Source organism: Lemur catta, chromosome 18 (genome assembly GCF_020740605.2).
Source record: "Lemur catta isolate mLemCat1 chromosome 18, mLemCat1.pri, whole genome shotgun sequence".
Taxonomy (NCBI): Eukaryota; Metazoa; Chordata; class Mammalia; order Primates; family Lemuridae; genus Lemur; species Lemur catta.
This window is the reverse complement of record NC_059145.1, coordinates 46,600,049-46,625,147: the sequence shown is the minus strand read 5'-3', so window position 1 is coordinate 46,625,147 and position 25,099 is coordinate 46,600,049. Positions and strand designations below refer to the sequence as shown.

Sequence of the window (25,099 nt, the reverse complement as noted above, 5' to 3'; positions counted from 1 at the left end):
GATAGTATAGGTTTGTACTCTTGAACTGTAGAGCTTTAAAATGGAACATAGTTTTCTTATATTAATATTTAGAAAAAGTCCTTAACATATACCTTCTGAACTGTGGAATCTTTTTCATATACTTGTGTGATTTCTTAAATATGTTTAATTTAGTAATATAAAACATGAAGGCTTTATAAGGGCTGAAGATACAAATTTTACTGTCATCCATATTTTTCTACAGATTAAAAATTGTTTAGGTAGTCATCTATGTAACATCCCTACAAACATAAATACAAAGTTGAAAAAAACAGGTTGACAATTGCATTTCACAATATCCCATGTAGAGGGCAGCAGAGAATATTTTTCTTTTTGCCGGTAATAATGACTTTCCTAGCCTAATTTCCAACAGCTTGCTATTGTTCCAGGTAACAGTAAATAAAAACAATACCCAAACCAAAAAAAGGAATGATTATTCTTAAGCTCTAATTTATTACTAAATTCCAAACATTTTTTCACATTTAAAAGAGGAGAAAAGATAACCTGACAGTCCCTTTTCTGTACAAGAGAAGGAAACAATGTTATCTTTCTCTTTACCTAATTCATATTTTAGGAAAGACAGGGTTAAAGGCTCCTTACAAGCAGAACAGAGGCTGTAACTTAACCTGGTGTTTCAAAACCAGTAATTTTATCAAAAACTTGGATGCCTTTTACAAAGCTGCATTATTGTTTTTAGATAATTCAGTCGAGTTTTTAAGTTTATAAATTCTAGATTTTCTACACAAACAAAAAACACTTAACCGCTCTGTGCCTCAGTTATACCATTTGTCAATAGTTTTATTATATACATAATTGCTATAAATAACATAATAAAGTACTACCATCTATTGAAATAGGGTCTCTTCTAAACTTAAACAACTGAAACTATTTTATAATCTTTTTACCTACCCTATGCCTTGTTATAAAAAGGCTTTAAAGCAGCTGATCTTTCAACTTTTTTTATGGTTCCTTTTCTATAAAATGTTGGCAATTATTTAGTGAACCCTACTAGCCTGGGACTCAGGGGACTTAGGTTTTAAAACTAACTCTGGGCCAGGCGCGGTAGCTCACGCCTGTAATCCTAGCACTCTGGGAGGCCGAGGCGGGTGGATTGCTCGAGGTCAGGAGTTCAAAACCAGCCTCAGCAAGAGCAAGACCCCGTCTCTACTAAAAACAGAAAGAAATTATCTGGCCAATTAAAAAAATATATATAGAAAAAAAATTAGCCAGGCACGGTGGCGCATGCCTGTAGTCCCAGCTACTCAGGAGGCTGAGGCAGTAGGATCACTTAAGCCCAGGAGTTTGAGGTTGCTGTGAGCTAGGCTGATGCCACGGCACTCACTGTAGACCTGGCAACAGAGTGAGACTCTGTCTCAAAAAAAAAAAAAAAAAAACTAACTCTGCTATTACTAACACTTATGAAGCACTTAGTATGTCCCAGAACACATGTATTGTTTTACCTGTATTGTCTTATCTGGAAGGCATGTTGTGACAGCAGCTGAGCAGACCAGATTCAAGTCCCTGTCCAGCCGCTGATTGATCAGGCTCCTTTAGACAAGTTTCTTAAGCTTTCTCTAAGTCCCGGCTTCCTCCATCTTTAAAATGGTGATAATAATAAGTACTTCACAGAGTTGATTAGGTAAGATAACATGCATAAGCTCTGTCACCACGTAAGACCTTAAGTTTCCTATTTTTTCACCACCATCCTTCAGTTTCCTCCCGAGAAAACTGAGGAGGATGGGTTAGTGATCTCAGAGGCCCGATTCAGCCCTCTGGTTTTATGGACCATTTCGACAAGACTCCAGATGCTCTGAGTGCTAAATGAACCCGCACTTGTTCACTGGTGGCTGCAGAGGGACAGGAGTGGTCCTTCCTGGGAGAAGTAGCACTGTCCTTGAAACCTTAGTCAATTATTTTTTATACATTATTTGTCATTATAAATAGTCTGTGCCCACTATTTATTCTTCTCCATCCACTCTTCAACCCCTATCACTTATGTCTGTCTTTACTCCACTGAACTAGCACACTTGAGACCCTCGTTGAACTTGTAATCACTAAATCCATGAATCTTTTCTTAACCTCCTTGACCTCTTTGCCATAATTAACAGTTTTTCAACCCTTTCTTTTTTCCCTTCTGACAAAATCCTCTTTCCCTTGGCATTCCTCCAAAGTTAGATCCTTGGACTGGTGTTCTTTTTGTCTAGATTTTCTCTCCCAGGCATTGCATCTATTCCCAAGCTTCAATTCTGACCTCTATATATCTGACTCTTCAGTCTAAATCTACCCTCCAGCCTCTCATCCAAGTTCTTGTCCAACATTTCCAACTACTAGCTGAATATTTTCATTTGCATGCTCTTTCACCACCTCAGACTAGGTATATCTAAAAAGAAACTTAGGATTTTCATTCAAAACTCATTCCTTCTTATTTCTTTATTTGCACCAACAATTACTCCCACACACACATTTAAAAAATCTTAGGCATCTGTGACTTCTTGTATATATCCTATTCCTTTCCCACTGCCCCTATCTTTCGGAAAGTTCTTGACACCTGATTCTGGTTTTTGCATTATGTTTCCAGTCATCTTTCAACCACATGTATCTTATTAAACACCAACCACATGTATCTTATTACAACATAGTTCTCCTCATCTCTCTCTCTCTCGCCTGCATAATAAAGCCATCTGGCTCTGTCTTTACCCACAGGCCTGACTCACAGTGTGGGTTCACTCCTTCATCCTCTTCATACTTTCCTCTTGCTCAAACCTACGAAAAATACAGGGCATTCAAGACCCCACTGACGTAGCATCTTTCCCAGCCATTTCTGACCTTGGAAGACTATTAGAAGTACTAGCTACACAACTTATTTTGGAATTTGCAAAAGCTGTCTTGTATCAAGTATCTCTTCATGTGGCCTCCTTTTACACAGTGGGCTGTTAGCACTTTAGGAACAGATATGAAACCTGTGTTTTTAATCACCCAAGTATCTAGAATACTGCCTTTTATGTAGTAGATTTCTCTGATTCCAATAAATCCTAAGAATAGAAATATTTTTGTAAATTATGAATGTCATATCATAGTTGTGTACAGTTAAAAAATTTTACCATTCAGAATACAATGCAGCACTTTGTGTTAAAAAAAAAAAGAAAGAAAGAAACTGCTTCAGGGCAAGCCTACCAAACCAGCAGAAATGATGGTGGTCCACAAACGAAAGGATTTAGACTAGGAACTTGAGACTGTCACTGTGCATGGCTTCAGCAAGTCCCTTCACCTCTGTGAGCCTCGTTTCTTCACCTGTAAAATGCAGGGCTTTTTAAGTAGGTCTTTTGAGCCTCTTAGGACTATATCAAGATCAGCTAATTCAGTTCAGAGAAGAACTTAAAAGTGTTATGCATTTTTAGAACAGAAATCACCTTTTATGTATTTGTGTTATCTAGTACAACTAATGCACAGATACCAAGTTTTTAACACAGAAAAATATGTGCCTTTAAGCCTAAGAAATACTGAGCTTTAAAAATCTGAAGAAGCCCAGTGATACCTCACCCGTAACCTGACGGGGAACTGACTTCAGTAACAGTGAAACTGACGTGCACCGACTGCATTTACCCTGCTCGTCTGCAGAAAAAATGGTGGGAACCATTTTATAAAGACTCTGATACTTTACAGTTGTGAAGATGCTTGTATTTCTGTAAAATAAAAGCAAGTTTCCTGGATAATTAGGGTTTTTCTTTAAGATACACAGTTATTTAACCCCGAATTCCTATTTTCTTACTTGAAGTTGTCAAGTTGTCCATACTAAATTCCTTACTAGGCAATAGAGTTTTATAGAAAGTCTCCCTGGGACTAAGCACTGGAGTAGATAACTTAGCAGTTTGTTACTGCATCAGGAAGAGAAGTTTCTGCCTTGCATTAACCCAGCTTCCTTCCCCTCTCCTCTTGCTCTACAAATTCCAAACCTTTTGTTCTGATAAAGAGCTTTCTTTCTCTCGGGCCGCGAAAGCTGAGACGCCCAGGTGTGCCCGGCTGTCAGTCAGCTGCGGTCACGTGGGCTCAGGCCCCGCCCCGCCGGCCCGGCCCCGCCCCCGCGCCCTGGGGCCGGCGCGCGCGGCGGGCGGCGGGCAGACGCGTCGCGGCGGCGGCGGCGGAGCATGGGCGCGCGGCGGGGCCCGGCGCGGGGCGAGCCCGGGGGCCTGCGCGGCGCCTGCGTGCGCGGCTGACTCGTGCGGGCCGGGGGCGCGGGCGCGGGCAGCATGGTGGCGCACGACGAGGTGGGCGGCCTCCTGCCCATCAAGAGGACGATCCGCGTCCTGGACGCCAGCAACCAGTCCTTCCGCGAGCAGGAGGTGAGACGGGGCGGTGGGGAGGCGCCTGCGGACCCCGCCGGGCGTCGCGGTTTACCAGGGTATCGGCGGTGCGGTGTGCAGGTTGACATTCGTGTAAGGACTGTGGTCTGAGTTTAGTTTGCACGTGGCAGGGTCGCCTGCCCACAGCTTTATTATACAAGAGGAAAAAGGTCTTAGGTATGCCTGCCCCTCCAGTTGGTTCAAGTCGTCCTGTTTCTGATGCTTGGTACAGTTTTTAGCTTGCATTTTATCACCCGGTCTTAGGAACGGCTCTAATGGAGCGAGGGGAAAATTAAGAATCCCTTCCTTGTAAGTTCGTGCTGGTGAACAAATTGCAGCTGAAGCGCCGTCTGCCCGCCCGTGTTTATTTTTCTTTCCACATCTGATAATTTCGTTGTGTGCCACTTTTTTCTTCAGAAAGAAAGAGATATGTTAGAATATTTAAGCCGATGAGCCATTATTTAAGTTCCACCCTCCTTGCTTTAATTGTCTGAAGTCATTGTGGTTTTCTTAAAAGTCTTTATGAACATTTATCAGAATAAATTATTTTTATGCCATTTTACATAATCTCAACAGTTGATTTAATACTGTGTGATATTTTACTTACACTACACACTGCAGTGTATGTACTGTGGGTATATACTACATTATCACTTTTATGATAGAAATAGTGTTCCTGTGTTCAATTAACCATCTCTTGTGATGGTTTTGCAGCTGCTGACATATGTCAAAATTTATCTAATTATACATTTTAAATATGTGACGTTTATTATATACCTCAACAAAGTTGTTTGTCATACAGACACCTTTCCGTAGCTGCCATCTTTAGGAGGTGCACTGTTATTTGGTGTAGTTTGGCTTCGGTTTTTGGCTTGTTTTTGGTCTTTGTTGATATGTCTCTGTTTTCTTGGAATGTATAAGCGTTTCCTCTGCGTAGAGCAATTCTTCCATGGCCCTTAGTGTGAATCCTGAAACTGATCGTCTTTTGGACCAACAAGAACTGGTCTTTGTTGGGTATCAGACACAGGCCATATTTCTGGCGTACCTTCCTCCCGAAGTTAAAGACAACGGGGATGTTGGGGTTTTAGAACTAGCAACACGACCTTAAGTAATTTGAGTGTTTCTAGAAAGGGAAGAAATCCCGTGTGTGATCATAACTTATTTTTATCTTTTTAAAATTAACTTTTTATTTACATTCTTCTTATTTTTAAGTTCTTGCCAAGTAGATTATTTGTCTAGTAACTCAAAACGAATAAACCCATACATGTACTGTTTTTTTTAAGTGTCTTGATTTGACTTACTATACAAGAGACCCCCCTCCTAAAATATGTCCTCTAAATGGCATCATTAGAAGAAAAATCCTTTATACAAAAAGCTAGATTCTCAACATGATTTTTCCATGTTCTTGCATTTATGTGTAAGGTATAGCCTGATAAAAGACTTTATATTAATTTTAACAATTTTCTGTTTATAAATATCCAAAAAATATTTTAAGACAAAATCCGAATGCAAGTGGACTATACAAATTAATTAATTAGAAGCCTGGTCAGAGGGCAGATTCCCTATAATGCATGTGACTGCTTAGCTAAAGTCGATAGTCTGATTAAAAGTTAACCTAAACAAACATAAACTTATGTTAGAGGGTGTTGGGGATTTTATTTTCCTCCAAGTGAACTTTAGCCCTGGTGAAAGCTTGCCTAGGGCAGAAAGTTCCTTGAGCATATAAAACTTGTTGGTATTCTGTTTATTCCCATAGATTTTCAGATTGCCTTTAGAAAAGAGTATAGTTCCAATATCTTTATCTTTCTTTAAACTTACTATACTTGCCTAACATGTTTCCAGCACTCCAAAAATAAATGATAACAACAAAACCATTGTAGAAGCCTTACTTTTGGTGGGTAAAATAAGTATATTTCTACTCCACTTTCTCTTCATCACCTCCAAATACTGTGTCCTCTCTACAGAGAATATGGGTGTACTACCAGTTCTCTAAAAATACTGTCTTAGAAATAAGTTTTGTGACAATGCAAATGTTTAGGTACTTAATAGCCAAACCAGGATTATTAAAATGATTCATCTGGACCTTGAAAGAAAACTACTTTGGGTTGCAACTCCCTGGGGGCCAAATCCTGACCTGTATTCCAAGAGACAAATTGTTGTCCCAGGCTTTTAGGTGGTCCAAGAATGCCTAATCCATATCACTTTTTCACAGAAGCCTTGTTTCTGTATGATATTTTTTTCAAATAGTGTGGGTATCCTGATATTAGTAGCAGGCCATATTCAGTATTATACCTTCACATTTCATAATCACACTTTCCAAGGCTTTTTATTAAAATTGTTCATACTTTTGAAATATATATGCTAAAAGTTATATCTGCCAAACAGTCTTCATATATGTTCTTTGATTAAGGCAGGAAAGTTACTGAGTCTTGAAAAGCATGTACAAAAAGTGGGAATGTGTCCACCTCCTCTCCCTCCCCCCACCCATATTTCCTGATTTAGCACCAGGCTTCTTTCCCAGACCTTTTAGACGGGGTAAACTCTGAAGAGTAGCATATCTTGTGTTGAGAAGTGAGATCATAGTTGGGTTTTTTAAGGACTGTGGAACATATTTAATCACTGAACACTGCTTGTCATAACATGCACCCTCAAGAAATGACATAAAGTCCATGTTAGTTTCAGAAATATGCTTTAGATGGGTTTACATTCAATTATCTAAATCTAAATTCTGTAGTTTTTATTTTAAATATGACATAATTTTGAGTTACCAGGAAATAAATTGTACAGTAACTGATCCCATAAAGATAAGAATTTTTATCACTAATGTGATTTTCTATAATGAAATAGACATCAAAAATTTCTTTCCTCCCAGCTAAACTGACTTTTCCTTCCATATTCAGTGGAAGAAGCACCTTTCTCAAGACTTTTAAATTGAAATTACTATTTTGTGATTTACTGGGAAGTCACATTTGTTATGCTTGAAACAAGGAAGAGGAGTTAACCTCTGTTTCCAAAGAGCAGAGCAGAACTTTCTGACAGCTGCTTTGTTTCTAGCTAAGGTTGGCGTATCTTACTTCGTGAGGTAATCGTAGCTGCAGTCCAACAGGAGACTCTTTGTGCTGCCTGTGCTAGAGGGAAAGGAATGCCTGCACTCGCGCCGTCACTCAGGCCGCACAGATGTGCGCCGGCCGCGTCCGCACGTCCTCAGCCACGTGGCGTGTGCTGTGTTACTGCAGGTCTCCAGAGTTTCTTTTTCAGTTAATTGAACGTTTGCACGTCGGTGGCTTTATATTCAAAGTATTACTTTGGAGGTGATTATTTAGGGGGTGGGGTCAGTCTATAACTCCACCTCTTAAAGCCTTCACAGTTCTGAATTCTCTGATTATCTACAAAGTCTCTTCAGTAGTTCACATTCCTTTCTGATATGTATGTATTCATTTGGGAGTTTTAATAAGTGTAATTGCTTTGGATATTCAAATCGCTTAATTTCTTTCCAGGTAGTTTTAACTTTTTCTGCCAGTTCATTCTTAAATTATTTGAAGGGATTATTTTTACTCAGTTTCCTTACCCCTCCTTTTTATATGACTTTCAGTCATGCCAAAGAATTTTTAGAAATAGTATTTTTTCTGTTGTTTTTACATAATTTTTATTTTTAAGTGATAATATAATTTTAAAGTATATGTCCTGAATTCTCAACAAATTGTTTTTGTTGAGTATACCACAATTATCAGAGGCACCAAATACAAATAGTTATGGTTCCATAGATATCATAAAGAATAGACACCTATTTTGTGATCTGGCATTCTTTCAATAACTGTTTGAGTCACCTAATGGTATGCCTCCATTTTCCTAGCAATAAAATGAGAAATAATGCAATTTTTATAAAGTTTTGAGGTCCTTGAATGATAGTGATGTGTTTGGAATATTATTACTATTTCTGAATTTGTGTATATTTTTCCTTTAAGTTAATAAATTAACATATGAAAGAGGATCCAATTATTTATGAATCCTAGTGTTTATATAGTAAGTGGATCCCTAGAAAAGAATGCTAGTAATAGCTAAAACTTAATATGTGCCAAGCACTTTCTGAGCTCTGTTTACTCATTTAATCTTCACAACTTTATAAGAGAAGTGCTATTATTAGCCCCAATTTACAGATGAGGAAACTGAGGCCCATGGTGTGCCCTAGCAACTAGAGCCAGGATTTGCATCCAGTCAGTCTGACACCAGAGCCTGGGAGCTCTTTTAACCCCTCCCCTGCCTTGGCTTCACCACTTTCTGACCCAGTCCATTGTCAGCCATGTTTATTTAAAGGTTATTCTCTAACTGAAGTAGTTAAGAATGAAATTACATAATGTCTGAGATTTGCTTTAAAATATTTAAGTAGGGCCAGAAATGAAACAAATTGTACTAGAAACTGTTGAAGCTGAATGACAGATACATGGGATCTATTATGCTATCCTCTGCTTTCATTTATTTGAAATTTTTCATAATTTTAAGGCTTTTAAAAAAAGTTATTCACCACATTAAACTATAAAAAGTTCTGTCAAATCTTAGGATGTAATTTCTTTGCTTTAATTTTAGTCTGTCTTTTAATGGTAGTATCTTCTCAAAGTGATAGTCAAATATTTGGCCTTTCTTACATCATTTATTTATCAAGTTACTGCTACTCGGAGTGTTCTTACTGTTTCAACAATGAAGAACGACATTCATTTTTAGAGTTTTGTGTTATGTATTTTATAAGATACAAAAATTGTTTTGTGAGAGGGCTTAACTTTGTCCAAGCTTGTATGAAATCATTGTACCTGGATATATTGTGTAATCTGGTTTTGTTTTTATAGGAGCCTAGCAATAAAAGAGTTCGACCTCTAGCTCGGGTCACGTCCTTGGCAAACTTAATCTCTCCTGTAAGAAATGGAGCAGTCAGACGTTTTGGTCAAACAATACAGGTAAAAAAAAAGGGGGAGAGAGAGTAATATAGTGAGGGGGACTTTTTATAGAAGCCTGAAATTTGTTTTTTCTCTGAGCTGTATAGACAAGTTTACACTTATTATACTTAAATATGTTTTCTTTTTGTAATATGCTACAAAGGAATATTGTTACCAAAACAATGTTTGTACAACCTCGTTATATTAATTTGCATCTTATATCACTGGATAGTCTTGGCTAGTTTTTATTCACAAAAAGTAGTTTTGGCTGATAAATATTTTAGAATGACAGGTTGAAACTTGAATAAATGATTTTCTGCATTGAAAAATTCTCAGAACTTTATTCTTAATTTGTCTTTCTCTGCTTTAAAAAAAGAAAAAGGGAATAATTACTGTTTGTTCCAAATCTTACTTTCTCTTTTGTTCACCTTTTTCTTAAGTCATTTACCCTCCGTGGTGACCACAGATCCCCAGCCTCTGCCCAGAAGGCATTTAGCAGATCCACAGTGCCGACACCTGCCAAGAGAAGAAGCAGCGTGCTGTGGTCAGAGATGCTGGACGTCAGCACGAAGGAGTCTTTGACCACCCGGGAAATCAAACGTCAGGAGGTACGCTGACATTCCACACCAGGACCCTGTTTATTGGCCTGTACCGAAAAAGGATCCCTGTTTTGTAAACGCGTGTTTTGCCAGAACAACAGGCTAATGTCTATGGCAAGATTAACTTGCATTTTTTTTATATTTGAACAACAATTCATAACACATGACATAATTCAAAATGGTGAATGACACTTTGTGTGGGTGCTGGTCATCAAATTAACTCTAATGGGGTAAAATTATAAAATACACAGCAGCCTCTTATTTTGAGATTCCATTCTGAATTATAGTTTTCAGACTGAGTCACTTGAAAAAATACTGTTCAAAATATCGGTTAAATAATGTAAAATATCAATTGTACATAATTTTTCTTTCTCAAAGGAATGACCTCTGATTTTTGCTGGATGTTTTTTAGGCAATATATGAAATGTCCCGAGGTGAACAGGATTTAATTGAAGATCTCAAGCTTGCAAGAAAGGTCAGTAAGTAACTTTTTATCATGTGCCCTAGTTTTAAAAATTATATTTCACAGATTCTAAAGGATAATTTTCTTAACCTTTAGAACTAAAAAAGTAGAAAATATCTACTGGAGAATACATTTTTTGGATGAGGTCTGGACACATATTCATTTTACTAATGAGTATTAGTAAGAGTCTGTTTGGGGCTTAACACACACTTTGATTTCTTTTATGTGTAGCAAACAGAATCCACACTGGCTTCTATGTAATTAGTCCTGTTTGCATCCAAATATAGATCTCTCATGTTTGATCTCTCTGCACATTTCTCCCCTCTGACAGGCCTACCATGACCCCATGTTAAAGTTGTCCATCATGTCGGAAGAAGAACTCACACACATATTTGGTGATTTGGACTCTTACATACCTCTGCATGAAGGTTAGATATGCTACTTAATTTTCGTTAGTATCTGAACAGCAGTAGCACAAGTAATTTTAAATCTAAACTTCTAATGTAATGCTAACCTATTTTTCTGCATTTTTACACTTCAGATTTGTTGGCAAGAATAGGAGAAGCAACGAAGCCTGACGGGACAGTGGAGCAGATTGGTCACATTCTGGTAAACTGGGTATGTGGCGAGTTGATCCCAGATACGGTTTCTTACAGATGTGCCCTGTAGCAGTTTCTGATGAATATCAGATTGATGCGATCTCATAACTGGATTCTACAAACAGATAAGGCATTAAAGCTAAACAAATTTTCAGTGATACAAGAAGCTACAGTCTGTTTAAAAAAATAAACTTCATTAATGTTATAGTTTCATTTGTATTACAAATGTGTTTACAAATGTGTTGTTGCTTGGACAGAATTCGCACATGATGTACTATTAATTATCTGCTGCATTCTCTCACGTAACTTGTAAGGGCCTGCCAAGTGCTGGGCACTGTGTGAGGCGTGGGCGCGGGGGGTGCGGTGACGAAAGGCAGGCGCTGTGTTTATAATCAGCGGGGGACTAGCCCAGACATAAGCGGCCTCGGGGCTGGTGATCAGTGTGGCAGAGGATGCTCAGGTGTCCTGGGAACACACACTGCAGGCCTCTCTGAGGTCAGGGCAGATAGAAGTCAGGAGGCTTCAGCTGGATTTAGCCAACTTAGGAAAGTTTGAAGAGCATTCTGATGTTTGCCTAAAATACTAGTTTGCTCCCATAATTATCTGCAGGACAATGTCCACAGCTTGTTAAAACACTCCATAGCTGTACATTTTGTGTTCACATTCACAGGCTTGTTTATGCACTCAGCCATAATAGGAACTCATGGTTTTTGTTTGATTGCTCTTCAGTTACCAGGCTTGAACGCCTACAAAGGCTACTGCAGCAACCAGCTGGCAGCCAAAGCTCTGCTTGACCAAAAGAAACAGGATCCAAGAGTCCAGGACTTCCTCCAGCGATGCCTTGAGTCTCCCTTCAGTCGAAAACTAGATCTTTGGAGCTTCCTAGACATTCCTCGAAGCCGCCTAGTCAAGTATCCTTTACTGTTGAAAGAAATTCTCAGACACACTCCCCAAGACCACCCTGATGTCCAGCTTCTGGAGGATGCTGTAAGTAGTCCATGAGTGATCCTTTTGTTTGTCAGTTTATACATTGGGTTGCCTTAGAAAGTTAGAAAATGATACTCTCAAATCTTCCGTATGTTGAACCAGCATAGTGAAGCATTCTGTTGTTCTGAGTACCAGTACATTAGTTCACTGTGCCATCAGCAGTGAGGAGATACACGTGTGTCGTGCTTGACACATTTTATATTTGTATCTTAATCAGGGGACTGGATTCCAATCTGGTCTCTTCACTAGACACACGTGTGACTTTGGACCAGCCACCCAGTTTGGCTGGGACTGTGTCTTCATCTGTAAAGTGAAGGGGCTGGCTGAATTAACAGATTTCTAGACTCCCTGCAAGCTTTAAAATTCTTCTGTCTCCTGATATTTTCGCCTGTGGGGAACCAGGATGAGTTAACGTACTACTGAATACTGAAGTTGCTCCATCAAACTTTTGGTAATTTTTAGGTGTTGATAATACAAGGAGTTCTCTCTGACATCAACGTGAAGAAAGGGGAATCCGAGTGCCAGTATTACATCGACAAGCTGGAGTATCTGGATGAGAAGCAGAAGGACCCGAGGATCGAAGCGAGCAAAGTCCTGCTGTGCCACGGGGAGCTGAAGAACAAACACGGCCACGTACGTGCCTCTGACGCCCCCGGGCAGCTGCGCTTCCCTCCCACCCTGTTCAGTCTTCGCGTGTAAATTGTGACGCAGGGTTGTAAGAGTAACTGCATGACGTAGCGGAAGAAGGATGTCTCAGTGGAGGATCAATAAGACTTTATTTTTTAGTTTTGAAGCATAAAACAACTTACTTGGCTGTGGTTCCTTTCTAAATATCCTGTAAGGTCCATAACGTTTAATAAAGAAGGAAATCCTTCAAAGAAATTTTGAGGAGTTTACAGAAATAGTTTTCAGTGCTACTCAACAAATTTCTGAAGCAGATTGAATGAAAGCAAATTTATTTTAAAAATGCTAATTTACAAAAGTACCTGTTAGAACTAAGTACAATCATGGAATGGTATTTTTGTTGCTTTTAAAAAGCCCAATTTATAAGTTGGGTTTTTTTGTTTTGTTTTGTTTTGTTTTTTTAGAAAAATTTAAAATCTTACATCTCTGATTTCCCTCATGGAACCTAGTTCTTTATTTAAAGGCTTAATTTTGTGTGGGACAAAATGGAACCATTAATATTTGACCAGCTTGCATTTTTTAATCCCTACTTTGTTAGAAAACTGTGCTATATGGTACTGGTGTTTCAAGTCATGCTACTGTTGATAGGTCTTCGTGATGCATAGTGTTACTTAACTTGCTTAATCTGATTTTACACTCCAATTAAAAAAGTTTTATGTAGTCTCAAAATAGAAAAACCTTCCAGATGGAACATGCATAGCCTTGAAATCACTGTCTTTATGAGGTCATTTGTGAGAGAGATCTTAGAAAATAAATTTGATAAAATTAATAGTCTAATCAACTATTTTAACAATGTATATCAGTCACTTAAAATCACAAAGTTCCATATTTAGAAGGTATTTGTTCCCATTTCTCCAGAAACTTTACATTTTCCTGTTTCAAGACATCTTGGTTCTGACCCGGCCTGTCACGCGGAACGAGCGGCACTCGTACCAGGTGTACCGGCAGCCGATCCCGGTCCAAGAGCTGGTCGTGGAAGACCTGCAGGATGGAGATGTGCGGATGGGAGGGTCCTTCCGGGGGGCTTTCAGCAGCTCAGATAAAGGTAAAATGCGAGCTTTGAAATAAGTTAAAGAAATACAAGCTCAGAATCTTAAATGAATTTGGTTTTAGCCTTTAAGAATTCTAAAAATGAAATGGTTCCATCATCCTGTACTTGTTACACACTCACTGGGTTGTCAGGTGCTTTGTGGCTCTAACACTAGCAGGTGTGTCTAAGACGCAATGTATAGGCTTAATTTAATGTGTCTGCCTAACTGCCGTGCATGTTACGTACAGACTAGCACACATGTTAAGATTGTGTGAACACTTTCTCTAGAATAAACACTTTTAAGTATAATTTCATTTTTCCAATTTTTATTTTGCCAGCTAAAAATATCTTTAGAGTTCGCTTCCAAGACCCCTCTCCAGGCCAGTCTCACACTCTGCAAGCCAATGACGTGTTCCACAAGCAGCAGTGGTTCAACTGTATTCGAGCCGCCATGGCGCCTTTCCAGCCCGCGGCCAGCCCGCCGGAGCTGCAGGGCCTGCCCGAGCTCCACGAAGAGTGCGAGGAGAACAGCCCTCCGGCCGGGAACCTCCAAGCCCAGAGGAGGGTATCCGCGGTGTCGGGCGTGACTCGGGCGGAGGTCGGTGAGAATGCTTCCGAGTGTGGCTCCGGCGTGCAGCCGGCAGAAGACGCCGGGAGCCTGAAGGCGCCCCAAACGCGGCCCAGCTTCCGGAGAGCGCGGGACAGAGCCCAGTCGAGTGGCAAACGGAAAGAGACGCTCGTGTAGAGGGAGCTGTGTGTGGCCGGCACAGGGACTGTTTATTTATAAATGTGTACAGTTTTGTTTCTCTCCTAGTGTGAGCATGGGAGCACCCGTGGGGCTGCTCTGTACCGGTTGTAATATTTCCATTGTTCTGGGTCTTTCTCTTTTCTCTTTTTAATGGCAGCTAAAGATATACAGATTGTTAAATTGCAGTCTTTTTTTTTTTTAAGATGTTTTCTCAGATTTTTTAGAACATGCAAGGCTAGTATTTTTAATCAGATGAAATATTTATGAAATGGATTTTTTCCTAATTCTGGATTCATGATGACTCCATTACCAACCAACTGTGTTATTTACAGTATTCGCCAAAACTTAGAATTTTGCAAATACTGGAATTCTACCAGTGTTTTGTTGATAAACCTTGCGTGCAAAATTGCAAAATTTGAAATTTTAACATTTGGAGTATTTCAAAATTTACATTGAAACATAACTTACTTGGAAAACAAACCATAAAACTTAATAGGTTTTTCATTTTATCAACTGGAATGCTTTATATTAGTTTTTCACTGCACATTCCTCATTTTTCATTCATAACCTGCCAATTATTTAATTTTTTTATTGTAAAGTAGTTTTTAGTATTTGCTTTTATTTTTTTTACTTTGATGCCATTTCAAACTGGCATGTCTTTATTTTTCTTCCTGATTAAAAATGTGTGTGTATGTGTGTGTGTGTATATATATATATATATTTTTTTTTAAATCATATGAACTTTACCAAGTGAAACCAAGCCATACTGTGTTTGAGCCAATTAAGAAGATTGCAGTTTTTAAAGGATAAGATTGCAGGGTGGTGAAGACACATGAAATGGCCCAGCATATCCAAGACTACTGGAAGAAAGCCACTTCACGGATTTCATTGAAAGTTTCAGTGTTTGAAAAGCAAGAGGGAAGGTGATTGGTAGTAAGTAAAAAAAAAAAAAAAAGGAAAAAGAGAGTAGTTCTGTCTTAAAGTGTCTGGTTGTGCCAGAGTGCAAAAGGGGGAGAGGCTCTACTTGAGGGTGTGTAGGAAGTTGTCGAAGGCTCGAGGGGACGTGAACCGTTTGCCTAGGTTTGCAAAACCTGCGAACGATGAGCTGGAAACAAATGTGTGGAAAATAGGACCATGTGAGATCAATTTTGGTGGATTTGTTCATAAGATGGAGAAAAGACTGAGTCTTTTACCGTAAGATGTTCTGTTAAAATGGGATCATAACCTCTAAAGCAGGGGCGCGACGGCCCCGTGTCGGGGCAGATGTGCGTTGCGACCGGCCAGGTGAGTGGCAGCCCGCATGTGAAATACGTTTGGCCGATGGAAATGAAAATTGGGAAAGACTGTAAATAGTTTGATCTAAATGATTTCTCTGTACAAATGAATGGATATAATTAAAAAAAGCACACACATGATCACCCTGAAGGTTTCTTGCCTGGTGGATGTTTTGGGGGCATTTGCCAGACTACGTTGGTGCAGCAAAGGAGGTAGCGGCCAGGCTCACAAAGTTTATAGGAATCGTACGTGGTTACACCTTTGAAATTCATTGATGAGTATGAGAAAGGTTCGGTTGGGCCACATCTTGGGAATCTTGTGAAACCTTGTAAGAACACTGTAATCAGAAATAGCAAATTGTATGAAGATAACATCTGGCCGTTTTCTGGGTATGAGAGTGAAGCCACTAGCAAAGCATCCTGATCGATTTGATTAGTTTCAGATTTTAATTTAGGTATCTCAGGTTTGTAACTTTGGAAATTCAAATTCAAAAGTGTATGTTACACCAGTGATTGTGATCTGCAGCACCAGAAGGCAAGACAGCTGATCATTTCTAGAGGTGTTTTATGGAGTCGTTCCTTCCAGAGTTACCTCGACCAGCTTCCGAAGTTACGGAAGCAAGTGGTAGCTCAGATGTTTTATTTGAAACTGCATCTTCCTTTGGTTCCCTCAAGGGAGAGTAAGACCCAGAAACTGAGTGTTTCTTCAGAAATCACATCTATGTTCGAGAGCACGCAATGGTCTAGCCCAGTGAGTCCTCAAACCTGTTCAGGCTCCGGGATCCCCAGTGGTGCCTGGACAGTAAAAGTAACAGCCTCACCCCTGAGCCTGCCCCCAGGCACCGTTTCACTGAGTCCGGGTCTGCGAAGGGTGGTCTCTGCCCAGAAGGGTGTCCCACTCTGCTCCCTCTCTTGTCTGGGTGTGCACACAAAGTAGCGGGGGAGGGTCTGATGCTCCAGCTTAAATCACCCTGGGGTCTCTGAAGACACCCTGACCCAGCAGGTGTTCGGCTGCTTCTGTGCCACTGGGTCCACTCTGCCTCCCGAAGGACGTGTGTCCCGCCTGAGCAGGCCTGCCAAAGTCACACCCGAATCTGATCTACAGGAAGCTGTAAGACAAATGACAGGGTTTCTTCAACAAAATAGACAACAGAAAAAGATGGAGGGAAATCGATGACTTAAAAAGGCACATCAAACAATTGCAATGCATGGCCCTTCTTTAAAGCTAAATCAGTTTCTAAATATAATCTAAGAATTATCCGGCGTAGAGTGTATATTTGCAGCCAAGTAGCGGCTGGGCACGGTGGGTCACACCAGCAATCCCAGCACTTTGGGAGGCCGAGGCGTTGGAGACCAGCCTGAGCAACACAGTGAGATCTTGTCTCTAAAAAAATAAGATAAAATCAAGTAGTTGATGATATATTTTTATGTTTAACAATGGCACTATGATTGGAGTCGCAGAGGCATTTAGTGAAATATTTATGGATAAAATTAAATGATATTTAGGACTTTCTTCAAAATTATAGAGCAGGAGAATTGTTGGGGCAAAAATGAAACAAGTTTGGCTGTAAGTTGAGAGTTGCTGAAGCTGGATGTGAGATAACGTGGGAATTTATTTATTATGTTCTTTATGTATCTTTTCGTATACGTTTGAAAAACAAACAGATAAAAAACAAAAGCTAAGAAAAAGATAAAGCCACCTGTAGTCCCAGCCGCTCAGCAGGCTGAGGCCGGAGGACGGCTTGAGCCCAGGAGGCTGAGGCTGCTGTGAGCCGTGATCTCACCGCTGCACTGCAGCCTGGGCGACAGAGCAAGACCCCATCTCTAAAGAGAAAAACAACTTATGGAATTCCGAGTATCCGGTACGCTTCCAGCTTCCAGCTCCTCAAACCTCATAGCTCTCTCCAAACCCCAAGCCTTTGCTTTTCAAAATCAAGGCAGACTGTTTACCAAACACGGCTGCATTTGTTACGTACCGTCTCACACGGAAACTCAGACCTTTCGCCTGAATTTCACAACCGCTGCCCTCCCCAGACCACTTGGCAGCCGCGTTAGACTAGACTGGTCTGGATCCTGGGCCTTCTCCCCCCTCTCCTCTCCCGCTCCCTGTGTCTCTCTCCCTCTGCTATTGTCTCCCTTGCCTACACCTGCGTCTCTGCCTCACGGGTGTGGACACCACCAGCCATGGGAAGTCCCCAGGTCCCCAGGACAGCAGCTCCGTCAGCCCGACCCTGAGCCTGTGCAAGGCGATCGTGTTGCGGTATTTGGTAACGTCTGTGCCGTGGCGTAAACAGAAAGCAAGGCAAAATGAGCTAGAGTCCTACGAATCTGATAATCTCCCGTAGAATCCAGGTTTCCCAACAGTGGCTGCAGGGGGCGGGTGGGACAGTTTTGTTTTCCTCCTGAACCAAGCAGGACAAGCAGGGACTGGTCTGTCGGGCTAGACCTGGAGACCTGTCTAGATCGCCAGGTCTGATGCCTGCTCCACCAGCGGAGAATCTGAGCTCTGCAGACAGCAAGTGACAAGATGACACAGCTGGCCTGTGGCAAAGCTGAGGTTAAATGCACCGTGTGGCTGCGGGACCTCCTCGGCCCATCCTCCGCCCGGCAGCCGAGGATCTTTCTAAAGCAAGCGTTAGATGGTGATAAAACATCAATTCAGAAAAAGGTCAGAGCACTAAAAATAATTTTTTCTATGCTTAAAATCATACATTTTCATCATTGAAAATTTGGAAAATGCATGAAGGTATAAGAAAGAAATTACCTCAAGAGAATGAGAAGACAAGCTGCAGACCAGAAGACATTTGCAAAAGGCACACCTGACAGAGGACTGTTGTCCAAAAGACACAAACAACTCTTAAAACTCAACAATAAGAAAAAAAATGACCCAATTAAAAAACGAGCAAAAAACGTGAACAGACACCTGACTAAAGCAGACCTATAGATGGTAAATTTGTTATCAGGGAATTGCAAATTAAAACGAGATACCACCACACACCTGTTAAAATGTCAAATCTAAAAACTAATTCAATGAACAATTAAAAATGGAAAGAAAGAATGTCGAATTCCAAACGCTGACGACATCAGCGCTGGGGAGGATGAGGAGCAACAGGAACTGCCGTTCGCTGCCAGTGGAAACGCAAAATGGAAGACAGTTTGGCAGCTTCTCACCAAACTAAACGTGCTCTTAACGTGCGATCCAGCAATCCCGTTCCTTGGTATTTACCCAAAAGGCTACCGACTGTAGGACTCCCACTATACGACAGCCAGGAAAAGGCAAAGCTATGGAGACAGTGGAAAGATCAGTGGGTGGCAGGGGTTGGGGTGGGATTTCTAGGGCGGTGGGACCACTCTGTGTGACCACGATGGCGGACACACATCACTGCATTCGTCCACCCTGTGGAATGTACGTCACAAGTGAACCTTCATGGAAGCCGTGGCGAGATCGTGACACGTCCGTGCAGGTTCATCCATTGTAACAAATGCACCGTCTGGTGAGGGTGTGGGCAGGGGGAGGCCGTGCGTGTGGGGGGCAGGGGGTACAGGGGACCTCTCTGTACCTTCCACTCAATTTAGCTGTGAACATAAAGCTGCTTCAAAAAAAAAAAAAATAAGTCTAGTTTTTGAAAAAGAACTTACCCAGACCCCGACCATACGTGGCATTAGTGCACTGCCTTCAAGCCGTGTCTCTGCACATCAAAGCTGGAAGAATAATGTACCAACTCTACAGACAAACACTGAATTTAAAGGCCTAGCAAAGCGACCCAGGCTTGTCCTTCTGGAGGTCTAGGCTGCAACCCCTCCCTCTCAGACCTCAGCTGCTCAGGGAATTCTCCACGCGGGGGATCGGGAGCCTCCGGTCCAACCCAGGCAGGTCGGGGCCTGCCAGGGGAGCAGCCGGCACCTCCAGCCCCGCAGGGGACAGGGCCCGGGCAGGCGTCCACCGGGCCCCCCCTTTCCACGGCGGGTGGGGGCTGGCAGCTTCCTAAATCACAGTCCCAGCAGCGACTCCGCAGTCTGGGCCAGGCGGGAGCTTCGGCCTCCCGGCCCTCCTGCAGTCCAGTCTGAGCTCACTAGGTTCTGTTCCAGCCGATCTGGGTCAGCCACCTGGGCCAGGTTCCCCTTGTCCCTGTGTCTCGCCCTCCCCCGGCCTGGTGGTGGACAGGGAAGCAAGAAGCCCCCCCCCGTCCGCACCCCCTAGTGAGAGGGAAGCTAGCTGCTCCCTACCCCTGACCCTGACCCTGACCCTGACCCTAACCCTTGGCAAGTGCCATCTCCCTCCCGCAGGCCCCCCCTCACAGTTCAAACCACAGCTGTCAGTTGAACGTGACCAAGGCTGGCGTCAGGCCCCCTCCACGCCTGGAAACGGCTGCAGGGCTGGAAAAAGCATCCGTTACCGACGTCACTCACCTTTGCCAACCTGTTCCCGCCCCCGGGCAGACTCAGGCAGGTTCTCTCGTGCTGGGCGCGTTCCAGGTGTGAGCTCAGCTCCCCACCTGCGCTCCAGAGCCGGCTGGGGGAGGGCGAGGCTGGGGCCGCCAGGGTGGCTCCGACAGAGGGGGGCTGATGGTCCCCTGTTTTCGGTCACGGCTGCAAAAGCTCGCTAAGTGCCTCGCTCCACAGGGGGCAGCGGGGAGAGGGTGAGCAGCACGTCCCTGTCCCCTGGAACACAAGCTCCGAGAGGGCAGGGAGGCAGACTCGGCGCAGGGCCAGCGCACAGCCGCACACAAACAGCGCCTTGGCCAAGGTGTGAGGACGAGCGTTTCCCAGGGGGGCAGGTGCCGCTGAAGACTCAAAGCAGCCTATGAACCCCCCGTACGGCAGGCCTGTGAGTCCCGAGGTCCTTCCCAGACCTGTGATCCCAAGGAGAAATGACACATCACTATAAATTCACCCCTATCTGAGAGTGAGTGGAGGGGTCCCCAAAGCCCTGAACCGACGTTGGCTCCGGCAAGGAGCCTGAGACAATCTTTTCCACAGTGGAAACTACGTCTGTCAGTCTCTGCCTGGTCCAGCGACACAGCCAGGTTCCTCCACGGCAGCATCTCTCCAGAACTTTCTAATGAGTTCCTTGGTTGCAACCAAGAAATCAGACAACTGCAGCCACTGACTTAACAGGACTCTTTCAAAGGAGGAGAAACTTTCTGTTTGATTGGGAAGGTTCTGGAATCAGAGCACATTGGAGAAATGGTACCGTAACTCCAGCAACGCCCTGCGCCTCTGTCTCCCCGGCAGCCAGGCTGGGATGGCGGCGCTGTGCCTTCGCTCACTCTGTTCCCCGCCTGGAATGCTGCCCTCCCCCAACCCCCTCCCCCGCAGCACAGCCAGGCCTCCCCCCACCAGCCCTGGGAGCCTGTCCTGCTCCTGCTTGGGTCCCTGCAGAGGGAGGTTCGTTAGAGCCAGAGTCACCTCCCGGCCTCTGAGCTCCCCGCTGCTGTGTATGGGGTTGTCTACACCCCCGTCCCTGCTCCGCTCCCTAGAGGCCAGAGGCCGGGGCGGTGCCTCCCCCAGACCCATGGTAAGGCGGATGCCCAAGGAAACGCGGAGGAACGATGAATGAATGAATGAATGTCACCAACGCCTCCGCCATGCAGTCACAGCCACAGGCTCCAGGTGAAGGAAACTGTGGTTCCTCAAGAGCACAGAGATTTGACTTTTATCAAGGTCAGAGGTCAACCTGGCAGAAAGGTGGGAACTCCAGGATCAGCCCAGTGCCTGGCACTGAGTATCTGGGGGTGGTGGAACGGGTCTGGTGGCTGCTGGGCCACCAACAGAGCACCGTCTGTTCCCAGACACAATGACTCACACTGGGACTCCCCCGGCCCGCAGGGCTCCGAGGTGGAGCTCTGTGAAGCCATCATGCGCCCCCGGCGCTCTCCCCCCATCGGCCGGGCGCCAGTCTGGCCCTGGGCCCACCGAGAGGCTGGGCGGGGAGCGCCGGGCACCGGCATGGTTTCCAGGGCAGGCCAGAGCCACGGCTCCCAATCTTGGCCGCACAAGCACCCGGGGAGCTTAAAGAAGACGGCCACACCTGGGCCCTCCCCAGGCCCAGCACACCTGTCTCAAGCTCCTCGGGGGGTGTCGTGTGCAGCCGGGGTTAGGGGTCACTGGCTTGCACAACACGGCGGCAGGTGCCAGTCCCCCGGGCAGGGCCGTGTGCAGTGGGGGAGACACCAGCACACCCCTGGGGACAGCGAACAGCTGCAGATGGCAGATAGGCAAGAAGGAGCTTGCAGAAGGCCTCCGGCCCGGTCCCGGTTATAGTCAATCCCAGAGAAGCCCGGGAGGACAGAGGTGAGGTCACCGGGGCGGAGGACAGGCAGGTCCCAACCGCACCGTAGCAGGCTGGGGAGGGCCACGCCTGCCCCTCTAGAGCAACACGCGGGCACCGGGGCCACGTTTACCATCCAGAGACTCAAGAGCTGGACTCGTTTTCAGAGAAAAAGGGACAGAATATTTCACGTAGCTTGTCCCTGAGGATCTGAGCCACACGGTCCCTGTACCTACTGGGACCGGCTCTCTATGGATCTCTTTGTGGGAGGGGCCCACGTGGAGAGAAGCCTTGGTGTGAAATCGTGTAAACCAGCCCAGGGGGTCTGAAGTCCAAATCTCCGTCTGTCGCACGAGGCCAGGTGCCCTTGACCCTCCCTGTTTGCAGACCAAGAGGGAAGCAGCAGTTGGAATTCTGCGAGGACCGTTTCCGTGGCCCTTGGACAATAGGGTATAAAAGACCCCCCCTTCTCGTCAGAACAACGCTGTGAAGGTCTCTTTTCACCCCCGGAGTTCTGGGAGGCCAACCCTGGGGGGCTGGAGATGGCGCCCCCAGTGCGGGAGGAGCCCGAGGGTCACGGGGGGCGCAGAGCACGCAGCAGGGGACGGTTTTGCACAGACTCAAACGCACTCCGGGAGGTGACAATCCAGTTTAAGCGTTGAGGGGTTTCATTTGATTATTTGGGGTTCTGAGGAAGGAGAGTCGGCCTCACAGGGAGTTACGACAAGAGGTGCACGTTGATAGGAGACCACAGTTAGCCCCTCACTCAGAAAGGGCATCTGTGCCCAGCCCTGCTCTTCTGGAAGCTTCTAGGAGCAAGAGGCATTTGATACGGATCCTAAAAGAGGAATTGGGTCCTCGGCCTACCGAGAGTGGGTGCAGGTCAGGACTGAAAAGACCCCGGGAGAATCCAACAAAGAAAACGTAGGGAGCACATGTCAAGTCACAACTTGCTCAGAGGAAAAAATATATATATATATATATATAGAATTTGAAACATCTGTTTTGACCAGACGTAGAATAACTCACCTGAAATCAATTTACTGATTAACATCTTGGAGAATCTGGGGAAATTTTTGCTTTAGCTGGAACTAGTTTGGGTTTTGCCAGGGCTGTTCCATCCAAGCCAGTTCCGACAGAGGCATCAGTTCTGCTGGACGTCGGTTTCGTGTGTGGTTCATATTTCGGACGCCAACCACTTACCAAATGCTTACAGTACGTGCAACATATCCGAGTGATTGAGCCAGTTAATAAATCTGTGAATTAAAAGCAACAACCAAAGCAACAGACTGTGCTGAAAATCTAGTCGGGGAAAGAATCCTGCCCTGTGTATAATTTATAAAATCCTCGACATTGGAGACATGTACAACTGTTGAATTGTGAAATGACCAGAAGGTTTCCTTCCCCGAAATCATAGAACCAAAGTATTAAGAAAGTGAAAAGAAAAAAAACAGAACACTTCACTCTCTGCTGGGTTATGGCGCAATGGTCAGGTGAACCGACTGCAACTTAAATAACTCACGAGGCTCAAATAAAACTAAAGGGAAAACTTTAACTGGACAAATAAAACTTCAATAAAATACCCAACAACTGTTAAAATAGCGCATGCAATATAATTTCTGTGATCTCTGTTTCTTTTAAATAATTTTTTGGTACATTGGAAATGTACCCAATGGGCCATTTGTGGAACTGGCCTTTTCGCAAGTTGATTTTCAGAGAAGTGGCTTTCGGAGAATCGGGTTTCCCTGAATGACCAGAAGTGCTTTGCCTCCGGGGACGAGCCTCGCACACTCTCTGTTCCCCTCAGCGTCCCGGACCGAGACGGGGCGGCCGCGTGAACCCAGGGGTGGGGTCAGCCTGCTCGCTGACCCGGAAGGTCTTCACGCCACTCAGAGCCAGGGCTGAAGCCACGTCTGTGCGTGTCTGGAGGTGGCAGGTGTAACTCAGGACGGCAGCTTCCAGAAGACGCTCTGCAGCGTGGTCCCGGCCGGCCCCCTCCCCCAGACCCCACCCAGGGCCGGTCCCGGGGGCCCCTCGAGCACCGCGGGGGCTGGGGAGAGGGTGCCCTCCTGAGCCCTTGAATTCCGTGCCAGGTCCTTTTGGGGACCTCGCCCCGAGACTGAAGTGAGTCACTTCCTCTCGCAGATCCTCGGACTCCCTTTTCCGGTCCCCTGGGGCAGTGAAGACAGAGACGTTGCTACGGCTTTCTTACTGCCCTATGGGCCTTCCAAGGCCTTCTCAGGAATGGGCTCGTCAGTGACAAACGGCTGGCCTCGAACCTCCCTCCCCAGTATCCTGTCCGCCCGGCAGACCTCCCCCCTCCCTGGGCCCTCTGGGGGCTTCAGCGGGTCCTAAGGATGGGGGTGGCCTGGGCGGGGGGCTTCTCTCCGACTGGCCGCTCCCCGCACCTCTGCCTAGCACAGGGCTCCCCACCACGGCCCTCCCTGCAGGGGGACACGCCCGGCCCTGCCGCGCCAGCTGCCCGGCGTGGGCACCGGCCTCCCTGCTGCCCGCTGGGCCTCCGGGCTGGAGCGGGCCTGGGCTCTGGGATTCCAGCTAAATTCCCAGGAAACGAGGGGCGTTCTGATAGGGACAGAACCCCAGAACTCGGGCCTTCACCACACCCCCTTTCCAGCCTCACAGCAAGGCCGTGTCTGCGACTGGGGGTTTGTCAGAAACACCTGCAGGAAAACTGGGACCCAGAGAGGTTCCGAGATTTGCTCGGGGCCGCCCAGATAACAAGTGGCAGATCTAGGATGTAAATAAATTCCACTCTGCCTCATTCTGAGGGCGCCGGATGGGACACAACCATCGAGTGGACTATTAAGCAGCCACTGAAAGCGAGGATGTGAATGTCCGTTATTTTTAAAAGGAACGATGCCCACAATATAACTTGAATTAGAAAAAGCAGGTGACGGAGTCATCTGTACGATGCCACTTCTGGGGAGAAAAGCGATTAATACATAGGAACGGACATTTGTGAATGGCTAGAAAAGGAAAAAATAAAAAAGGCAGGGTGTGTTCCCAGATATTTACACACGGTCTTGGAGTGGAAAACCGCGCGAGGTTGCTACTTTCTGCATTTTATCTTGCTGTCTGTGCTCGGGCAGGAGAGGAAAACTTTTCCTGTCCCCGCACCCTCTCGGCTGGGGACCTGG

General features: G+C 44.8%; 1 protein-coding gene and 1 long non-coding RNA gene across 3 annotated transcripts in view; one reads left to right on the top strand and one right to left on the bottom strand.

The window, feature by feature from the left end:
* NET1 (neuroepithelial cell transforming 1) overlaps positions 1 to 15,811 on the top strand; it is a 33,179-nt gene extending 17,368 nt beyond the window's left edge. Inside the window, exons 1-10 of one of the 2 annotated variants that reach the window (XM_045529703.1) lie at positions 4,207 to 4,358; positions 9,200 to 9,307; positions 9,727 to 9,894; positions 10,298 to 10,360; positions 10,680 to 10,776; positions 10,890 to 10,966; positions 11,677 to 11,934; positions 12,397 to 12,567; positions 13,477 to 13,663; positions 13,987 to 15,811. In XM_045529703.1, coding sequence (XP_045385659.1) covers positions 4,266 to 4,358; positions 9,200 to 9,307; positions 9,727 to 9,894; positions 10,298 to 10,360; positions 10,680 to 10,776; positions 10,890 to 10,966; positions 11,677 to 11,934; positions 12,397 to 12,567; positions 13,477 to 13,663; positions 13,987 to 14,393 — 1,629 coding nt within the window. In that variant the 5' untranslated portion in view covers positions 4,207 to 4,265 and the 3' untranslated portion in view covers positions 14,394 to 15,811. Of the gene's footprint in view, positions 1 to 4,206; positions 4,359 to 9,199; positions 9,308 to 9,726; positions 9,895 to 10,297; positions 10,361 to 10,679; positions 10,777 to 10,889; positions 10,967 to 11,676; positions 11,935 to 12,396; positions 12,568 to 13,476; positions 13,664 to 13,986 lie in introns of those variants that run through there. The other variant, XM_045529702.1, reaches the window with a different exon arrangement.
* Positions 15,812 to 16,516: 705 nt separating this feature from the next.
* On the bottom strand, positions 16,517 to 20,040 carry LOC123623039. The gene is made up of 3 exons (XR_006729757.1): positions 19,970 to 20,040; positions 19,310 to 19,372; positions 16,517 to 16,779 (listed from the first exon to the last, which is right to left on the bottom strand). It is a non-coding gene; the product is annotated as an uncharacterized LOC123623039 (long non-coding RNA).
* Between the last annotated feature and the right edge of the window lie 5,059 nt (positions 20,041 to 25,099).